General features: G+C 54.1%; 1 protein-coding gene across 5 annotated transcripts in view; it reads left to right on the forward strand.

Annotated features, from left to right (window-relative positions):
* PALD1 (phosphatase domain containing paladin 1) overlaps window positions 1-18,979 on the forward strand; it is an 84,407-nt gene extending 65,428 nt beyond the window's left edge. For all 5 annotated transcript variants that reach the window (XM_006051161.4, XM_006051163.4, XM_006051159.4 and 2 more), the window contains 2 exons: window positions 15,193-15,348; window positions 17,169-18,979. In XM_006051161.4, the coding sequence (XP_006051223.3) occupies window positions 15,193-15,348; window positions 17,169-17,321 (309 nt within the window). In that variant the 3' untranslated portion in view covers window positions 17,322-18,979. The remainder of the gene's footprint in view (window positions 1-15,192; window positions 15,349-17,168) is intronic.
* Window positions 18,980-19,766: the final 787 nt, after the last annotated feature.

Consider the following 19,766-nt stretch of genomic DNA (forward strand, 5'->3'; position numbering starts at 1 on the left):
AAGAGCGGTTAAGGTTGAGCACTACATACTCTAAGCCAGGGCCCCCACCTTTAGGAGGTTCCGGAGTACCTGGAGGGTGTTAGATCCATGTTTCTGGGCCCAGCCTGACCTTTGCTTCTGTAGGTCCGGGTGCCTAGCAAGCTCCTAGATGCTGCTGCTACTCCTGGGCGGGGGCCACACGGGGGGTCTAACATGTCGTGTCTTGCCCTCTTACTCTCTCCTTTGCTTTTTTCTTAAATATACGTATATATTTTATTGAAGTATAGTTCACTTAAAGCATTTCAGGTGCCTAGCAAGGTGATTCAGTTATACATGTATGTATATATTATTTTTCCAGAGAAGGCAATGGCAACCCACTCCAGTACTCTTGCCTGACAAATCCCATGGACTGAGGACCCTGGTGGGCTGCAGTCCATGGGGTCACTAAGAGTCAGACATGACTGAGCGACTTCCCTTTCACTTTTCACTTTCATGCATTGGGGTTTCCTTGCTCTCTCCTCATTTTCATGGGTTAGAAGAGTGACTATTGTTAAGCTGGCAGTACTCCCCAAACTGATTCCCTGCCTCTTCCCAACTGACTCTGTCAGCAAGAGCACCCCACCTCCCCTTCCTCTTGGATCTGCTTGACCCCCACTCAGGGACCTTAGGGAAACCCATCACTCCACACTCTGCCAGAGCACCCAGCCACTGCCTCCTAGAGGGGCAGAGAGATACACAGTCTCCCATACAGGAGGCAAGGACCTCAGGTCCTATTTCACCCACAGAAGTCCTCAGTGACCAGGTAAGAAGCCACCTAATCATCTGGACCACAGCTATCATGGGTGGCTAGACTCAAAAAGGACAATTTCCAGGGAATTTCCTGGTAGTGCAGTGGTTAGGACTTCATGTTTTTACTGCAGAACGTGTGGGTTCAGTCCCTGATCGGCGACTTAAGATCCCACAAGCCATGCAGTATGGCCAAATAAATAATTTTTTTAATTAAAAAAAAAAGGCCAATCACCAGTAATAATGAGGAGGTTTATTGCTACTGTATAGAAATACAACTGGTATTTATATATGGATCTTCTATTTTGCAATCTTGTAGAACTCATTTATTAGTTTTAATATTTTTTATTAGTGAATTTCCTCCAATTTTATGTATACAAGATCATGTCATCAGCAAATAGAGATAGATACTTTTGTCTTTCCAATATGCATGCTTTTTATTAAATTTTCCCTGGCAAGGTCTTCATGGACAATGTTGACTAGAAGTGGCAAGAACAGACATCTTTGTCTTGTTCCTGATCTTAAGAGGAAAGCTTTCTGTCTCTCACCGTTCAGTATGATGTCAGCTGTGGGTTTTTCATAGACATCCTTTGTCAGACTGAAGAAGTTCCTCCGCATTCTTAGTTTATTGAGTGTGTTTTTTTAATGAAGAGATGTTAAATTTTATCAAATGTCTTTTCTCTTTCCATTGAGATGATTCTTTGGCTTTTGCCCTTATTCTGTTGGTGGAGTGTATTATTGGAATTGATTTTTGGGTATTAAACCGAGCTTGCATCTGTGGGATAAATCCTTCTTGGTCATGATGTATGATCTTCTTATGTATTGCTGCGTTTGGTTTGTTGAGGATTTTTGCATCAAATTCATAAAAGCTACTGATCTGTAGTTTTCTTTTTCTATGATGTGTTTGTGTGGTTTGGCATCAGGGTGATGCTGGCCTCATACAGTGGTGTGTGTGTGTATGTATGTGTGTGTGTGTTAGTTGCTTAGTCATGTCCGACTCTGCGACTCCATGGACTGTAGCCTGCCAGTCTCCTCAGTCTGTGGAATTCTCTAGACAAGACTACTGGAGTGGGTTGCCATTTCTTTCTCCAGGGGATCTTCCTGACTCAGGGATTGAACCCAGGTCTCCCTCCCTGCAGGCAGACTCTTTACCATCTGAGCCACCAGGGAAGCCCCCCATACAGTGTTACCCTCTGACTTTTACAGAGGGGGACACAGAAGCCTAGAGAGGGAGAGAGGGTATCCCGAGTGTGTTAGTCAGCTCGGGCTGGCATACCAGAATCCCACAGACGGCATGGCGTAACCAAGAGAAATTTCCTGTCTCACGGTTCTGGCGGCTGGCAAGTTCAAGACCAAGATTCTGGCTGATTGGGTTTCTAGTGGGGGCTCTCATCCTGGTTTCCATTCAGCTGCCTTCTCACTGTGTCCTCACATGGCCTCTGTGTGTGTGTACAGAGATGGGGGAAGGCAGGAGGCTCTCTGGTCTCCTTTCTTATGAGGACACTAATCTCAGAGGCCATCTAATCATAGACTTCCAGAAGTGCTGTTATAGAACGAAGACGGGACCTGAAGACCTTATTCCTTATTTCACATGCCAGATTAAACAAAGGAAAGGACCTTTCAAGGGTTGCCAATATGTGATGTTGTTAAAGGTGTTCATTTTAAAGGAAGAAAGGAAGGAAAGGAGCAAAACTGAAAAAACCCAACTACTATCTAACATGGTTGGTGTTTTATAAAAGAAAGGTTATTTTAATACCAGAAAAGTAGAGTGAGTGTTCTCAGAATAGAGGACAGGCCTTGAAGAGATTTGTATGTCTAAATGCCTGTGGGCTTGGGGAACTGGTCGTGAACCTAGATTTGGGACTTGCAGCTTTTGGCAACGAGGCTGCTGTTTATTTCGAAAGGCAGCATGCCTCCTCCAGGGTCACCCTGTACCTGCCCTGGCCTGACTGGACCCAGAGTCCCTGTCCTGCCTGGGAGCAGGGTGACCTGAGCTGTCCCAGCGGCTTCCAGACTTGAAGGAGTATCTGGCCTCCTGCTTGTGTGTGTGTGTGTGTGTGTGTGTGTGCGTGCGTGCATGCACCCTGGAATGGACTTAATTATGATCGTCAATCCCTGTGTGGATGGGAAGGAAGCAAGTAAGGTTGTCCTGGGTGGACTGGCACAAGGAATGAGGATGTGGGAGCTGGAGGGAGCTGGGTTCTGACAGGGCCACCTTCATCCTCTCTGGCCACCTGTGTCCCCCACCTGCCAGACTGGACTGTTGCTGCTTCCTGGTAGGGCTGTGTGTGGGAATGGCAAGGGGACTGGAAGCACAGGGGTTGGCTGGTACAAAATGAATGCTCCAGAAAGGGAACCCCAAGGATCTTTGTGGGGCAGCGTATCCTGTGATGTTCTTCCTAGCTTTAACCCCCTGAACAGACTTTCAGAATTTAGTGCCCAGGGGACTTAGAGAGCATCTGACCGCTTTGTTTACAGATGAATAGAGGAATGGGATGCCCAGGCTCCCACATGAGTTATCATAGGCAGGGCAGAGGTGAGAGGCAAAGACCCTCCCTCCCAGCCCTGAGCCCCTCCCCTGATGCCCTTGACCCCCGGTCTTGGTCCTTGTTGCCCTAGTGGGCTGTGGGGGGCTTGCTGAGGCTCCAGAAGGCAGCTGTTCCCTCTCCCCTTTCCCCCGATGGACTGACTCCTCTGGAATTTGGCAGCTGTGTCTCACTTCTGGTACATGGCTGTGTTTTTAGATCCCTGCCCTCTGGTTTCAAGCCAGAAGCCCTGAGGTGCTCTCCAATGGAGACTGCAGTGTCTGCTCAGAGCAGGCCAGAGTGCTGCGTGTATACGCTTGTTTGCCCAGTTAGAGCCCCAGAACCTCTGCCTGGCAATGGGTGTACCACCTACATCAGCTGTCCACTTGCCTGGCAACATTCCAGATCCAGTCCACACTCTGCTCACCTCAAGGTTTCCTCCCAGGAGCCCACTGCCTTGGGATTCTGAAACCCTCTGCAGCACATGGCTCCTCGGCTTCCTGCCCTGCACCCCAGAACCCTCAAACAGTGCATTTCCCTTCCCTGCCAGGTTCAACAGTCAGCTTACCCCCTAATCACAAGCAAGTAAGAAAACAACTCCTGGAACTCGGCGAGTGCACTTCTGCCGGCAGTAAAACCATTTCAGGGCCCTCGGTGGAGACGAGCGGGAGGATGTGGAGGTCGCTGTTCTGTTGAGGATCGGGAGGGAGGGCTCAGAGTGTGCGTGAGTCTCCGTCTGCACCGTGAGGTCACACAACAGCGATGAGGACTGCTTGTTGCTTTTTTGTGGTTATGGGAACGATATCAGACCATTACCCAGTCTCCCGGGAATGGTTTCAGCTTGCCTTCTCTTTCTAGTCTTTGTGCCTGTGCACACATGTCCTCTAACAGGAGGATCGTGATGGGTGCCCGGACGGTCCTGTGTGTTCACCTGGATGAAGTTCTTGGATTGAAACGTGTACTCAGTTAGCACATTGCTTGCTGAGTGCCTGTCCTGTGTCTGGGGATGGAATAGTGAGTGACACTTCACTGAGATGACCTTCTAGTAGAATGAAGAGAGGCTCATCAATAAATAGCTGGGGCTCATGGATTTTTTAGCCTGTCTGTTGAATACCCTTTATATCCCCATATGTAATGTCGGCATGATAACGTGGTGGAGTGGGCACATCCCAGCGTCCCCTGCTCTTCCTGTGGAGGTGGCCCATGAGATTCCTTCCTGTTGTTCTCTGAGCAGGTGATGGTACCGTGGATCTCACGGCGTGTGCTGCTCTTTCATCCACGTGGCTTGGTTCTGTAGGCTGATTCTTAGAAGTAGGATTATTGACTGAATTGAAAAGTAGGAACTTATTTTTTGTAATTATTTTGGAAAATGTCAAAGTAGGGAGAATAATTCCATGAACCCTTGTGTTCCCAGCTTCAGGAATCAAGACCAGTCTTCTCTCATCTGAAGGCCTGCCAGTGCTACCCACCACCCTCTCTGGATTATTCTGAAGCAAGTCCTAGACTGAATATTACTTTCTCTGAAATATTTCAGCATATACATTAGAGAAGGGATCTTTTAAAAAAGACCATCGTAATGCCATTATCACACCTAAAACAATGGTGATTTCTCACCCTGCAATACCTAGTTGGTGTTAGATTTTCTTACTGGTCTCCCAGGGTCTTTCTGCAGTTGTATCAGGACCCAAAAGATCCACATGTGGCATTTATCTGATGAGACTTTAAGTCTCAGTGAACACAGAACATTCGCCCTCCTTTCCTCCCCTGAAGTGAGTGTGATGAGGTAACCGGTTATCTCCCTGGGCGCCCCGTGGTCTAGATCTTGCTTATTGCACCACAGGGTTTGGTCGAGCCTGTGTCGCAGTCCCTGTGCTTCCTGTAAACCTAGAGCACTGGTTCCATCAGGTTTGGCTTGGTGTTTGGCCGGCACAGTTGTGGGTGATGCTGTGTGCTGCCGCGGGGCCCTGGACGGTCCTGTGGTCTCTCTTGTGAGCCGGCAGCCTCTGGCGCTCATCTTCTGGATTCCTTATTTTATTCAGGGTTTACAAAATGGTGATATCTTGGCTCTCTCATTCCCTCTGCATTAATTGATTGCAGGGCTTCCAGAAAGGGACTCCCCCTACATGCTGTGAGGACACGAAGGCAGGGCCAGTGCTTGCTTTCCCCTAGATCTGCCATTCCCAGAGGAGCTTTGGGAGATGCTTCCCTGAAGCTGAAGGGAGGGACTTGGTGAGCCCTCATGTTCCTGCAGACCCGGATGGCACTGGAGTCTGTGTTGAGGGTCTGGGGCTGACTAGGTGGGGGTGGTCTGAGAGAGGGGAGGTGGATGGGAGGCTGGGAGTTGCTGGAGGTGGGAGGACCCAGGCCCCATGTGTCCTTGGCCAACTGGGAGGTATCCTTGCCAAGCTGACTGTACATTTTCACATCCATGGTCTGGCTCAGTCTTCACTGTGTGCCTGTGCCTGACCAAGGCAGCCTGTAACATTACCTCCAGTTGAGGAGGGGAGGCTTGCCCAAGAACACACAGCTGGTAGATGACAGCGGGAGGAGGGCGGGACCGCAGCCCCTGACTCCCAGGTCAGGCCCTGGCCGCTGTGCCACACTGCTGCCGAGGAGGAGAAGGCACCATTTCCCCTCCCTTGCCCACCTCCAGCCCCACTCGGAGAATAGTACGAACTGGAAACCATGGCCCTGGCCCTTGTATTCCCAGCCTGTGTAGGGGAAGGGGGCCAGAAGACAAGAACCCATCTCAGACTCAGGTCATGGCTATAGAAGGGCGTGGGACCAAATCTGCACACACATTTTCCATAGAGACAGACCTTCCCTGATATAGCAGCCTGGGCACCTCTCTCCACTGAGGCCTGCCTCAGGCTGCCGGGCCTCTGGGCTGCAGCTCATGATGCCTCCTCCATTCCAGACTGTCAGTGAGATTGGGTCAGGGCCCGATCACCCCACTTATGTGAAGGGGCCAGAATGCTCAGGGTGTTTAAAAAAGAAATACCTCAAATGGAAAAATGAAAGGGAAAATGCTTTGAACTAAGCCACCCCATGAAGTTGGGGTAGAGGTGAGAAGGCTGGGCCCCCGACTGAGGAGAATCCAAGATGGCCACCAGCCCACCGTCGTGACACCATCTGGTGGATGAGTTGTTTCCTGCTGGGCCTGGAAAGGGAAAATATTTGTGACAGAAACCAAGGTCAGGGCTCCTGCAGGAAGTCCTGTTAGAATCATTAATGCCAGGGGTACTTTTCCTTAGCCTTGGCTAGTGATGTAAATTCTGTATTGGTTCTGTGTTTAAAGCAGTATGGCTGTCTCTCTTCCATCCCTTCAGAAAGAGGTTGAGGAAAATCTGAGGTGAAGGTAGCCACAGAGGGAGATGTAAAACGTCCCTTGGTCTCAAGTTGAGGTTTATTTTATAGGCTGATGCTTTAACTTTGAGCTGTTCTTTTTGAGTTTTCTGAGAACTTCCCTCTCTTTCCTTGGGTCCACAGAACAGCTGGGGAGGAGGCGAGGGTGGGTTTTATTAGACTGATTTTCCTGAGGGAGACACTGAGGCCTAATGAAGTTTTGTGACCAGCTGAAGGCAGGATCAGAACCTGTCTCCCAACTCCTCGGCCCACATTCCTTCCCTCACTGCCACAACCCAGGGAACGGTTCTCTCGTGGCAGAATAAAAGGGTTGGCAAGAAAGCCACCAGCCTGGATGCCCCACCCTGGATTGCTAAGAGGTCAGAGAGGTCCAGCTCAGTGCCCCAAGGACTAAGATTATTTCTTAAGAAAAATGTAGAGAGAGACAGCTCGGGCCCTGACCCCCACATGGGGTCTCTCTTGGTCTCTCCAAGACTCTGGCTTGGCCAGAGTTGTTCCTTAGAGACCTCGTTCCGGTAGGTAAAGTGTCTCAGGTCAGCAGTTAGAGCAGTCCTGGAGTGCTGTGACCTGTCACGTAAAACATGACAGAGGATCCTTCCTGAGGCTCTTTAACCTCGGCCCAGAATAGAGCCAGTGGATTGGTGAGCAGCTTTCAGATGGGGTAGGTGTTTGTAGGTCTGTGTGTAAGCGTGAGTGCATGAATGAGTGTCAGTAGGCTCATGCTCTCAGTCTGAGTCCTCCTTAGCTTTTCCTTCTTTCCCATCATATGGCTGAGCTGGAACTGCTTCCATCCTCTGGGCGTACTTGCCTGGTTTCTTCAACAGCGTCCATCCAGTGAGCACGGATGGTGTGCCAGGCATGGTTTTCGAGCAGGCACCATCAGACTTGGGGTTTTCAGTGGTTTAGAAGGGTCCACATCTCAACCCCAGCATATTCCCCCCTCACCTGATACCCAGACTGTGTGCTTACAGCTGTTGTTCTTAAGTTTGTGGTTGTCACTGGAGTTGACTCTTTCTGCTGGATCATCTCTGTTCCATGCACAAGGGCTCATCCTGAAACCCTGACTCAGACCCTGCCTGGGTTGAGCAGGACTCCATGAATGTTTGCCCGTGAGTGGATGGAAGGGGCAAGAGGGAATAGTCACTGTGTGATTAAACAGGAAACTGGCCCCCAACCATCTCTGTACCTTTTGGGTCTTTGTCCACATTGTTGGTCTCCAGGAGAGGGCGCTCTTCTCCAGGGACTGACAGCCCTAGTGGGGGTTGGTAACCTGGGTGTTAGCCCAGGCTCTGCTGGTAACTTCTGGTGCAGCCGCGGGCCCATCACTTTGACCTGCCTGGATCTCTGTTTTTCCATCTGTCACTTGGGTTCACTGCTGCCGCCCGGCCTGCTTTGAGGGGTGGTGGTGAGCACCAGCCTGGGTACGGACGATGTGGGAGTGGGCTGTAGGGTAGCTGGGACACCAGGCAGACTCCCTGGGTTGTGTGCAGGGACAGTGGGCTCCTGAGGCTGGCACCGTATCTGGTCGGCCCTGAATCCCAGAGCCTGGCCTACGGGTGACAGTGTTTGTTGAATGAACAGCACACAGAGAAGCCCATGGTGCCAAGTTTAGCTCCTTCATGCTTCGAAAGTGCTGATCAAAATATGACATCTTCGGAAAGCCAGTTACCCACGTCTGGGCTGAGGGCCTAATCCCTCTTGGGGATTAGGTGTGGAAAGCTTCCTTGGGCTTGAGGCCCCTCTTCCCCACAGGCCTGAAGATGGAGTCTGTAGGGACTCATGTGGAGTCCCCAAGGAGAGGGTAGCATTGAACTTTGAGAAGAAGGGTGGGGTCTGAATTTGGGAACCCTGCCCCTTAGGAACTGCCATCTTTTTTTTTTTTTTTTTAATATTTTGGCTACGTATTTTGGCATGTGGGATCTTAGTTCCCTGACCAGGGATTGAACCCATGTCCCCTGCATTGGAAGCTTGGAGTCTTAACCACTGGCCCACGAGGGAAGTCCAGAAACTGACCATCTTTGAGTGCTGTCAGTCTCCTGACCAATCTGAACCCTGCTTCAACTGGAGAGCAGTGGTTACCAAAGGAGGGCTTGTTCTTGGGGAGCAGGCAGGGAAAGCGCAGCAGGGGGCTCCAGTAATGATTCCACTTTCTTGCAGGCTCACTCTGGTGCTGTGGGGAGAAGAGATGGCAGGGACGGGGGTGAGGGCAGCGGCAGGGAGGCCGGCAGGAGCTGTCCCTGAGATGTGGTGGCTTTACCAGAGCAATAAGAGGTGGGCAACTTCTGGGGGTGTGTTGATGTAAGAGTTGGTGGGATTCTCTGATTGGTTGGATGTGGGGCTGAGACCCACTGACTCACTAGAAAAGACCCCGATGCTGGGAAAGATTGAGGGCAGAAGGAGAAGAGGGTGACAGAGGATGAGGTGGTTGGATGGCATCACCAACTCAATGGACGTGAACTTGGGCAAACTCTGGGAGATGGTGAGGGACCAGGAAGCCTGGCGTGCTGCTGTCCATGGGGTCTTGAAGAGTCAGACATGACTTGGTGACTGAACTGAACAAAACTGGGGCTGAGAAAGGGCGAGGTCGAGGAGGAATGTCAAGTTCGGGCCTGAGCAGCAGGAAGGATAGAGTTTCCTCTAAGAGGGCAAGTTATGGGTGGGTCAGGTTTGGGGAGGGCTCCCAAGGTCCGTTTGGGGTGCGGGTGGAATTTGTGGAGTCTGAACTGTATCCACGTGGAGCTCATGAGCAGTGGTTGCACGTCTGAGTCCCGATGCAGGTGTGTGTGTGGGGGTCTGCAGGGTCCTGCCTGCACTCTCGGTCCCAGGTGGCACTGAAAGGGTGACATGACCTAGGAAGTGAGTGTCCATTGACTAGTCAGGCGCCCTCTGCACACCAGGTCCTGTTCAGACACTTGGGGCCATGGTGGGGAGGCAGAGATGGAAACTGCTTATAATCTGACGTCTGCCCAGCTTATCGTTGTCTTGAGGAGACCAGTCACGCCTTGGAGAAGCAGTCAGAAACCTTCATGATGGGACCTCACTGGTAGCCCAGTGGTTAAGACTCTGAGCTCCCAATGAAGGGGGCATGGATTCGCTCAATCCCTGGTCTGAGAACTAAGATCCCGCATGTTGTATGACATGGCCTAAGAAAAAAAAAAGAAACCCTCATGATGGAACGTATTGTAGTAGTTAATGAATTGGTGCAGAGAACGGGAGCCAAGAAAGGCAGGTTGTGGGACTGGATGGTTCAGAGCCTTGGGAAAACAGGGGCTTGTCCAGGGCCTGGAGGGACAAGATGAACATCACCTGGCCGGGCGAAGGGAGAGCATTCCAGACAGGAGGAAGAAAGAGGGTAAAAGTACAGCTCCAAGAGTGAGGCAGGGAGTGGTTGAACTTGAATGTGGTGAAGGGGGCTAGGGTGCTGGTAGGAAAGCTGGAGTTTTGGAATTCATGTCCCAGCTTAGAACTCTGCGACCTTGCTGAGCCCCATCTGCAACATGAGATGTCCCTCTTCCCTCATGGGGTCGCTGGAGGGCATATCAGAATCTCATCATCAGATCTGCATGAACGTGCTGAACCCGGTACCCGCGCTCAGGGGCCCTGTGCACACCTGGGGGGCTTTCCGGCTCTGCCTCTGTGGAGCTCTCCCAGGTGGTCCAGCGAGCAGCAGAGCTTCGGGGGAACCACTGCAGGCGCCGCTGGGCCCGTGCTGATGCTGGGTCGAATGGAGGCGTGAGAAACCTGACCTCCCCGGCGCCTGGGCCACCTTTCCCGGGCCCTGTCTATTTTCGTGCTCAGTCCCCAGTGGATGAGGAAACCTTTGCTCCGCCACAGTTAATGACAGCCTGGCCTGCCAGGCCACTTAAAAACAGCCACTATTTTTATCTACTGGAGGCAGCTGGCCTGTCTTCCTCCCCAGACAGTGCTGACATGGGGTGATTTTGAGGAAACCAGGGCTTTGCTAGGAAGGTGGGTCATTATCTCAAATCATAGACTGCGGTCTGGCAGGATGCACCTAAGGAACCTTCCGGTGGGTGTCAGGCGTCACCTTGACCCGGTGGTCTGAATTTATAGAGATAATTCTACCCTACCTTGCCAGTAGGACTCGGAAGGAATCACTTGACCTCTCCACCCCAGATGGTCCTCAGAATCCTTGCTGGAGTTTCAGGGCACGGCAGGATTGTGTCCCCCCAGCCGCAGGGGGTGCCAAGAGGATAAGGGCTGGTGCAGCTGTGCCCCTGAGCTGAGCCCAGAGCTGGGGCCTCTTCACACCCCAGGACCTTACTTCTGAGCTCTCGAAAGTAGTTTGCAGTGGCTCTCACCTGGTGGGACAGTGGGTGAATTCCTTTCCTTCTCTCTAAGAAACTGTATTGAACTAGGCTCCTGGCCTTTGGATGGAGATTGGGGAGCAGGGTAAGGGATGGGGTGGTGGATGCCCAGTGCTTCTCAGTATGACGTATTCATCCTTAGAGACAGGCAGAATTGTGCTGTGTTGGCCACAGTTTGTATTTAGGTAAAAAAATTTTTTTTAATTTTTGGTTCACTGCTTAATTTCTAAACAAAAAAAAAAAGTTGTTTTTTTTTTTTTTTTTTTGAGCACTTGGTTGCCTGATTCCTAAAACAACAGGCATCCTGCCCTGACCCTGCCCAGTCATCTAACCAAGGCAGCAGCCATGGGGCCATTCCCACCCTCACATCCACCGGAAACCTTCACCAGCTCCTCTGTCTGTAGGGTCCGGGGCTCCCCTGGCTCTAGGTCCCCTGCTGCTACAAACTCCTCCCCACTCCCTCCATCGAACCCACCTCACTCTTTGACCCTTTCCTCCCCTCTCAGGACACCTTCCTGCCCCCTTCTTCCTAATGCATCTCAAATCCTCCTTCTCTCAGAGCCCCTTCCTCTTCCAGCCACCCGTCTTGCCTCGATCCCGCCATCCAGCTGCTCTGGGTGTTTGCCGGTTGTCCTTTGTCTCCCCCAGACCACAGGCATCTCCGCGGGCAGGGCCTGTGTGTGCCCCATCTTTGTGCCAGGCCCCCACCCCCCGTTTCATGAATGGTTGGACCTGTGTGGCTCCCCAGGGCTTATAGGTGTTTCCTCATACCATACTTTACTGAGCTCTCTGACCCCTGGCGACGTGGGGCTGAGTTTAAATGGCAGAACTGGGACCGGAACCCAGTCCCGTCTCCCAGGGAGTCAAGGCATTGGCCGTGGTCCCCTCACCCCAGTAGGGCCCCGTTCACTGTCCGCCTTCCACCCCTGCTCCATTCCCAAGGCTCCAGAGATGCTTCTGGAAGGTAATGGGAGGGGCCAGCTGTGCAAGTGATCGTCCACTCCCGACCCTGGGAGCAATGATGACAGAGGCCCCAAAGGCCGAATCACCCGAGGCAGATGCGGGAGGGGCCACAGGCCCCGCGAGCCTGTCTGCTCCAGCTCGCTGTTCAGGGTGCTGTGGGTTGTGTCACGTCTGGGGTAAGGGCCCGCCTGGGAGCCTTCCTGAAGGAGATGCATGAGACTGACATTGTGCCTGCGTGGGAAGGCTTCCAGCTGTTAGGAGACCGCCCTTCCTGGTTCCTGGGGGCTGGGAGTCATCTGTGCCCTCCCCTGGGTGCTCCCGGTGCCTGAAGGTACAGCCGCTGTGCCGCACCCTCTTCCTGGAGCAGAGAGGGCTGCTGTGGGCCCTGGATGGTGGCCAGGCCTGGAACAGTGGCGCAGTGGTGAGAAGAGGAAGGGTGCGAGGTGAGGTGGGGTGTTCAGTCCTCGGGGCTCCCCCTGGTGGCGATCCATCTGTGGTGGGCTGAAGGGGCACACTCAGGTGTTGGGGTGGACACCCTATGGCGGGGAGCTGGCCCTGTTTGTCCTGGGCCTGTGCCCCCGGCTGCCCGCTGACCCCCATGCTGAGGAGAAGCTGGAGAGGCCCCCGAGTAAGCCTCCTTCCTCCTGAGCATCAGTCTGCCCTGAGTCCTCCATTAACAGGTCACCCCTACTCTCAGACCTTCAGTGGCTCCCCAGTGCTGAAGCCTCAGCCCAAGCTCTGTAGATGCCCAGGGAACTTTTCACAATCCAAGGCCCAGGCCCAGCCTGCGGAGATGCTCGTCTGGCCTGGGGTGGGGCCCAGGCATCTGCATGCAGGGCAGGTGATTAGAGGGCAGCCATCTCAGCCCAGGGCAGCTGCCAGTGGGTGCTAACCCATCCCTTTGCACCCTCCTTCCAGCCAAGCTGGCACCTTCCCGATGCCCACCTGCCTCCTACCCCCCTCACCTCTGTCTTCCCCTTCTGGTGCTTACTGTCCATCCAAGTCCACGGAAGCTCTCACGGTCCAGCTGCATCTACACTGTCTGGGAAACTATCTTTAATCCCTTGGCAGTCTCTTTTCCCCTTAGCAGGGACCTTGTGCTCTTCTAGAATGTGCTCGGGGATCACTCTTTAAAAGGGTCTGTGTCCCATCCCAGCCTCTTCCTTCCCTGAAGCGCTGCATCTCTTGCCAGTTCTGTTTCTGTGGTCTTTCTATGACCTGTCCCCAGCCTTGGAGAGAGTGTGTGTGTGAGAGAGATTGTGTGTGTGTGTGTATGTGTGCAGTGTGTGTGTGACTCTGGTTGTGTGGGGTGTGTGAGTGAGGGTGTGTGGTATGTGAGTGAGGTATTTGTGAGTGTATACATACATGTGTATGAGTGTGGGTGTGGTGTGTACAATTGTGAGAGTCTCTGTGTGTGGGATGTGTGTATGTGTATTGAGTGTGTAGGGTGTGTGATTATGAGAGTCTGAGTGTGTGTGGAGTATGTGAGTGGTGTGTTTGTATATCTGTAGAGTGTGTATAGTGTATATATGATTGTGAGAGTCCATGAGTGTGTGTGGTATGTGTGACTGGGTGCATGTGGTGTGTAAGAGGGGTGTGTATGTATGAGTGTATGTGTGTTGTGTGCGATTGTGAGGATCTGTGTGTGGTGTGTATATGAGAATGTGGTGTGTGAGTGGGGTGTGTGTATGAGTGTATGTGTGGTGTGTGTGATTATGAGAGTCTGGGTGTGGAGTATGTGAGTGGTGTGTTTGTATATGTGTAGAGTGTGTGTGGAGTGTATGGTATATATGACTGTGAGAGTCTGTGAGTGTGTGTGGGGTGTGTGTGTATGTATGGTGTGTGTGATTGTGAGGCTCTGTGTGTGGTATGTGTGTGAGATTAAGATGTGTGTACATGTGTAGAGTGTGTATGGTATGTGTGTATGAGTGTACGTGGTGTGTGTGATAGTGAGGCCCTGTGAGTGTGTGTGGGGTGTGTGACGGAGTACCTCTGGGGTATGTGTGAGTGTGTGGTGTATGTGATTGTGTGTGGCGTTTGTGAGGATGGGGCGTGTGTACATGTGTAGAGTGTGTGGTGTGTGTGTGAGAATGGGGCATGTGTACATGTGTAGAGCATGTGTGAGTGTGGGGCGTGTGCACATGTGTAGAGCGTGTGTGGTGTGTGTGGTGTGTATGTGAGTGTGGGGCATGTGTGCCTGTGTGGAGCATGTGTGGTGTGTGTGTATGGTGCGTGTGTGCCTATGTGGAGCGTGTGTGGTGTGTGTGAGTGTGGGGCATGTGTGCCTGTGTGGAGCATGTGTGGTGTGTGTGTGAGTGTGGGGCGTGTGTACCTGTGTGGGGCGTGTGTGGTGTGTGTCGTGTGTGTGTGTGGTTCGTGTGTACCTATGTGGAGCGTGTGTGGTGTGTGTGAGTGGGGGGTATGTGTGCCTGTGTGGAGCGTGTGTGGTATGTGTGAGTGGGGGGCATGTTGCCTGTGTGGGGCGTGTGGCATGTGTATGTGAGTGTGTGGTGTGTGTACCTGTGTAGAGCATGTGTGGTGTGTGTGTGTGTGTGTGGGGTGTATGTACCTCTGTAGAGCATGTGTGGTGTGTGTGTGTGTGGGGCATGTGTACCTATGTAGAGCGTGTGTGGTGTGTGTGTGAGTGTGGGTGTGTGTGCCTGTGTGGAGCATGTGTGGTGTGTGTGTATGGTGCATGTGTGCCTAGTGGAGCGTGTGTGGTGTGTGTGAGTGGGGGGCGTGTGTGCCTGTGTTGGGCGTGTGTGGTGTGTGTGTGAGTGGGGGGCGTGTGTGCCTGTGTGGGGTGTGTGTGGTGTGTGTGTGAGTGGGGGGCGTGTGTGCCTGTTTAGAGCATGTGTGGTGTGTGTTTGAGTGTGGGGCGTGTGTGCCTGTGTGGAGTGTGTGTGGTGTGTGTGTGAGTGTGGGCGTGTGTACCTGTGTGGGGCTTGTGTGGTGTGTGTGTGAGTGTGGGGCGTGTGTGCCTGTGTGGGGCGTGTGTGGTGTGTGTGTGTGAGTGTGGGGCGTGTGTGCCTGTGTAGAGCATGTGTGGTGTGTGTGTGAGTGTGGGGCGTGTGTGCCTGTGTGGTGTATGTGCTGTGTGCGTGAGTATGGGGCGTGTGTGCCTGTGTAGAGCGTGTGTGGTGTGTGTGGTGCGTGTGTGCCTGTCTGGAGCGTGTGGGTGTGCAGTGTGCTGGGGTGGGGATGAGCTCCAGTCTGACCCCCGTCCCGTGCCGTCCATCCTGCAGGCGAAAGCGGCCAAGTCGGAGCAGGAGGCCCGGAGGCTGCGGCTGCGGAGCCTGCAGTACCTGGAGCGCTACGTCTGCCTGGTGCTCTTCAGCGCCTACCTGCACCTGGAGAAGGCCGGCTCCTGGCAGAGGCCCTTCAGCGCCTGGATGCGGGAGGTGAGGGTGGGAGCCGGGGACAGGCTCCTCCGTGCGGCCGAGGTTGTGTCTCGCTCAGCTCTGGGCCCAGCACGGCGTCTGCGCTTGGCAGGCCGTGAGCGGGGGATGCGAGGAGCAGACAGAGCCGGGTGGGGGCTGGGCTGGGCCCCTGCTCCCTGCGTCCCCGAGGCAACGTCGCCTGGGTGCTTCGCGCCCCAGGCCGTGTTCATCCTTCGCCTGTGCCCTCTGGCTTCCCGCGCCCCTGCCGCCTTCCAGCCATGGGCAAGGCACGTAGCCGCTCTGGGCTGCTGCCCTCAGAGTTACCACGGAAGTATCTTGGCTCAGTGGGCGCCACCTCAGGAGGCGTGGCGGGGATTCTGTGAGGTACGTGCACTGCCGTCTGCCCCAGCTCGTGTCAGCAGGGCCGCCTCACGTGGCCGCTGCACGCTCCTGCTCTAGAGGAGGAGTCTGGGCGCAGAGGGCTTCAGTGCTGTGTCCATAGTCAGCGCTAGAGCAGTTGGTTGGCTCCGGAGCCCACCATTTCCGGCCTAGGACAGACATGTCTCGGGCCACCTCCTCCCTCCCCTCCGCTTGGCTCTTCCCGGCTTGGCTAGTTTTAGAGGCAGAGCTGCCGGCTCGGCTCCTCTAGGGTAGGAGAAAGGTCTCCCTTCCTGCTTGGCAGAGTGGCCTGTAATTACCCCTCCGCTGGGACGCTGGCCCCTGCTGACCTCACCGGCCTGTCCTGGTGGTTGGCATCTGGACTCCAGGCTGGAATTAGCTCCCGTGGGCAGGGTGGACGGGAAGGCAGGAGTGATAGGTGTAAGAAGGGTGTGGGGCTTCGGGAGGTGTGCAGGTGGGGTCGGAGCTGTGAGGGGACAGAGGCTGGGAGGCCCCTGCAGGGCCCGGTGCCAGGACGGGTGGCTGCTGGGTATTTGTGCCAAAGACAGGCCTTCAGGGTGGTCCTGATGTGCGGGTGGGTCACACCAAGGTCACAGTGGGGCCACCCTCTTGAGCAGGCCTGGGCTCAGCTTCCTCTTGGCAGTAGTAGGGGACTTAGGACACTTCTGCTTGGAGAGCTGCAATAGGGGGAAGGAGCTTGATCCCCTCCCCAGCTGAAGCTGGGTAGTGGGTCATAGGAGATGTCGAGGTTCTAGCCTCGGGGAATGAGGGGAGAGGCAGGGGGTGAGGGTTGCCTGCGGATGTTAGTTTGGAGTGGAGCCTGCATCCTCCCCATCCCCAGGGTGGTGGGGAGAGAAGAAGGCTGGTCGTTGAGTGGTTTCAGTCTAGGGCCAGGGCCTGGGCCCTACGGCTGTATGGAGAGTGTTTAGGGAGGCCTCAGTCAACCTGCCTGAGCTGAGGCCCTTGGTGTGCCTGCCGGGTCCACAGTCGGAACTCATAGCAAAAGGGCTCTTGCCGGCTGCTGCTTCCACACTGGCTGTCCCAGAGCTCCCCGTGGGCCCAGCTGTAACACCAGGAGCAGCTGGGCTTGTGCTCCTGAGTGTGCCCATGGGCGCATCGGGGCTGAAGGCATGGGGCGTGCTTGGCTTCCCGCTCTGCTCTCCGCTTCCTACCTGCCCTTACTGCCTGCCGAGCGCCTTCTGTGCAGCGCAGCCCTCCACGCTGTGCTCTGCCATCACAAGGAAACAGAAGCTCGGAGTAGTTGATAGGAATCAAGATGCAAACTTGTGCAGGTCGCTGAGCTGGTGGGAGGCGGCGCTGGGCCCCAGACTCACACATGTGTCAGTGGAGCCCAGTGAGGGGTGTGACAGAGGAGGGCACGGGACCCGAATGACACCCTCCCTTCCCTCGAGCACTGCCCCAGACTCTCCTGTCCTCCCCAGGTGGCAGCGAAGGCCGGCGTCTACGAGATCCTCAACCAGCTGGGCTTCCCCGAGCTCGAGAGCGTGGAGGACCAGCCCTTCTCGAGGCTGCGCTGCCGGTGGCAGGAGCAGAACCGTGGCCCTGAGCTCTCCGCATCAGGGGACTTCCTGTAGGAAGGGGGCTTCCTGTGGGATGTGCTCCCCCTGCTTCGGCTATCACCACCTCCTACAGGGCCACCTCCCTCCCCACGTAGTCTGGGGATACCCAATGCTCTTCGGTGGCAGTGGCCCTGAGAAACGACTCCTCGGCTTCCCAGAGACCAGGGTGGGTGGGGATCCCCTTTTTGAAAGAGTTGTTATAGCATAGTTGGCCACAGTGATGTCTTGTGAATGGCTGCTCCTGGAGGGCCTGCAGGAAGGCCCGGTGTGGCATCAGCTCTCCAAGGCACTCACTCCCCAAGTTGCCAAGCCAAACCTCTCGCCACTTCCATCCTCCCCTCTGCCCCGAGCAGTTCTGATGGCCCCTGGCCTAGAGCAGTCCTGGCCAGTGTTGGTTCCTTCTCTCGCAGCTCTCCCACATGGCTTCTCCCCTTTTGCTGCCTGAGCGCTGCCCTGGTGGCCTGGGAGATGGACTTCACTCTGGCTAGATTTGTTACCTTAAAGGCAGTTTTCCGCAGTGTTCTTGCCTCTGATTCCTTGTCTCAACCTCAAGACATGAAGAAAGACAACCACATTCCCTGTGCGTTCAGTGGAGGCCTCTGTCCCTCCTGCCTTTGCCCCCTCCCCTCCCCTGGGCTGGCAGGACTGTAGAGGTTTCCATGGAGCTGAAAACAAAAGGGAACCCCCCCTTGGGGTTGGAGGGGGCAAGAAAGAGCTCCCAGAAGGTGCATGCCACCCTGTGGGAGAGGCCTGCTCCATTTCCCTGGAAGCATGGTGGGGAGGTTTGGGGAAGCACCTCCTCCCTGCTCTGCCTGGCCCCCCAACAGTGGTCTGAGCCTCCACCTGATGTGGCAGGAGCTGTGGGGACTCCTGGGTGACCCGGAGTGAGCAGTGGGGTGTGTGAGAGTGGGCCAGGGATGGCACTAGGGGGCACTTGGATTGCAGGCCATCCTTGCTGAGCACCCTCAAGTTGCCTTGTGATGGGAGCAGAAGAGGCCAAGGCCTGCCGAGTTGGCAGCTGCTGGGACCAACTGTGTGGATGGTGGGAAGGTTGCTCGGAGACGCAGGCAGGTGTTGAGCTGAGCCTGTGGCTCTCCCTCTGGGGACTGGTCTCCCCCTAAAATGCAGGGGCTGAACGGTATGGACTCTGTCCCCCTGGCCTGGCTCACTGGGGCCAGGCAGGCCTCTTCTGGTTGGACACCAGCACTTGGGCAGAAAAACAGATGATGTATCACTGGTCGTGGTATTTTTGAAGAGGCAGATGAGGCCAAAGTTGTTCACGTCTACCTAGTATTGGAAAATATATGACCATTTTGGCTGAATTCTTTTGCAAATCTACTGTATGTCTTTTCACTACCTTTTTAGATTTGTTGTTTTTGGTTTTATTTTTGCATGTAGTAAAAAGTGTTAATTTCTCTGCAGACAAGGTCTAGATGAGGGGTCAGAGATCAGGGCCGAACTGGGAGGGATCCTTTGCGTTCTCATGGTTGGCCCTAACTTTCAGCTGTTCTGGGACTACTGGCTGGTCACATCACCTCTCTGCCTCAGTTTCCCCATCTGTAAAATGGGAGAATAATACTTGCCTACCTACCTCACAGGGGTGTTGTGAGGATTCATTTGTGATTTTTTTTTTTTTACAGATCTTTTGAGCATTAAAAATGGCTAAATGTGAAGTGTGCTTGGCTGCCAATGTCTTTAGTGGGGCAGGTATTACAGAACTGGTGCAAGCTGGGGTCCCTGTTCCCTCAGAGTAAGGGTGGGAGGGCAGGGTGAGCCAAGAGCATCTGCCCTATGTGCACCTGATTCTCAGAGAAGGTGGGTTTTCCTGGACATCATTCTCTTTCCTTCACATCCCCAATCATGTATGACCATCTCGTTCTGGATGCTCAGGGCTGACGTGCTGAGGAGCCCCTCCTTGAAGAAAGTAATGTAACAGGCTAATTCACACTAAAGTGTGAAGGGCTGTTATATTTAGGGGGATGGAGCAAAATTGAATTTCATGGGCTATGAAGCAGAGTGAAAGCAGGGTGGTCCTCAGCCTCTACTTCCTTTTCTCATCCCCGCAGACTCTTCTTGGTCCCTTTAGGCCCCCAAAGGCTCGAACACATTTGTGTTGAGAAATGGATGTGGAAAGAGGCAGGAGGGAGAATGAGGCAGGCAGAGTGCAGACCCAGTCTTGTACCTAAGCTCTTCCAGGATTAGGGGGAATCAGAACTCTGGGCTGTGCTTCTGAGGTCAGCTGGAATGGAAGTTTCAAGGTCAGAATGGAATCCAGAGCCCCTACTGCACTAGGGTTGGTTTTCTCCCCAGGCTGGGTGAAGGGAGACCTCCTGGGTTACTTCCCAGCACCCTGAGTCCAAGGATGCTCTGTGTGGCTTCTGAATGTGAGTGCAGTGGTGTGTACACCCACGTGTGTGTGTGTAAGTGTGAGGGGTGGTTCTGCACTTCTCTGCCTGGGAT

The sequence above is a fragment of the Bubalus bubalis genome, chromosome 4 (genome assembly GCF_019923935.1).
Source record: "Bubalus bubalis isolate 160015118507 breed Murrah chromosome 4, NDDB_SH_1, whole genome shotgun sequence".
In the NCBI taxonomy this organism is placed as follows: domain Eukaryota; kingdom Metazoa; phylum Chordata; class Mammalia; order Artiodactyla; family Bovidae; genus Bubalus; species Bubalus bubalis.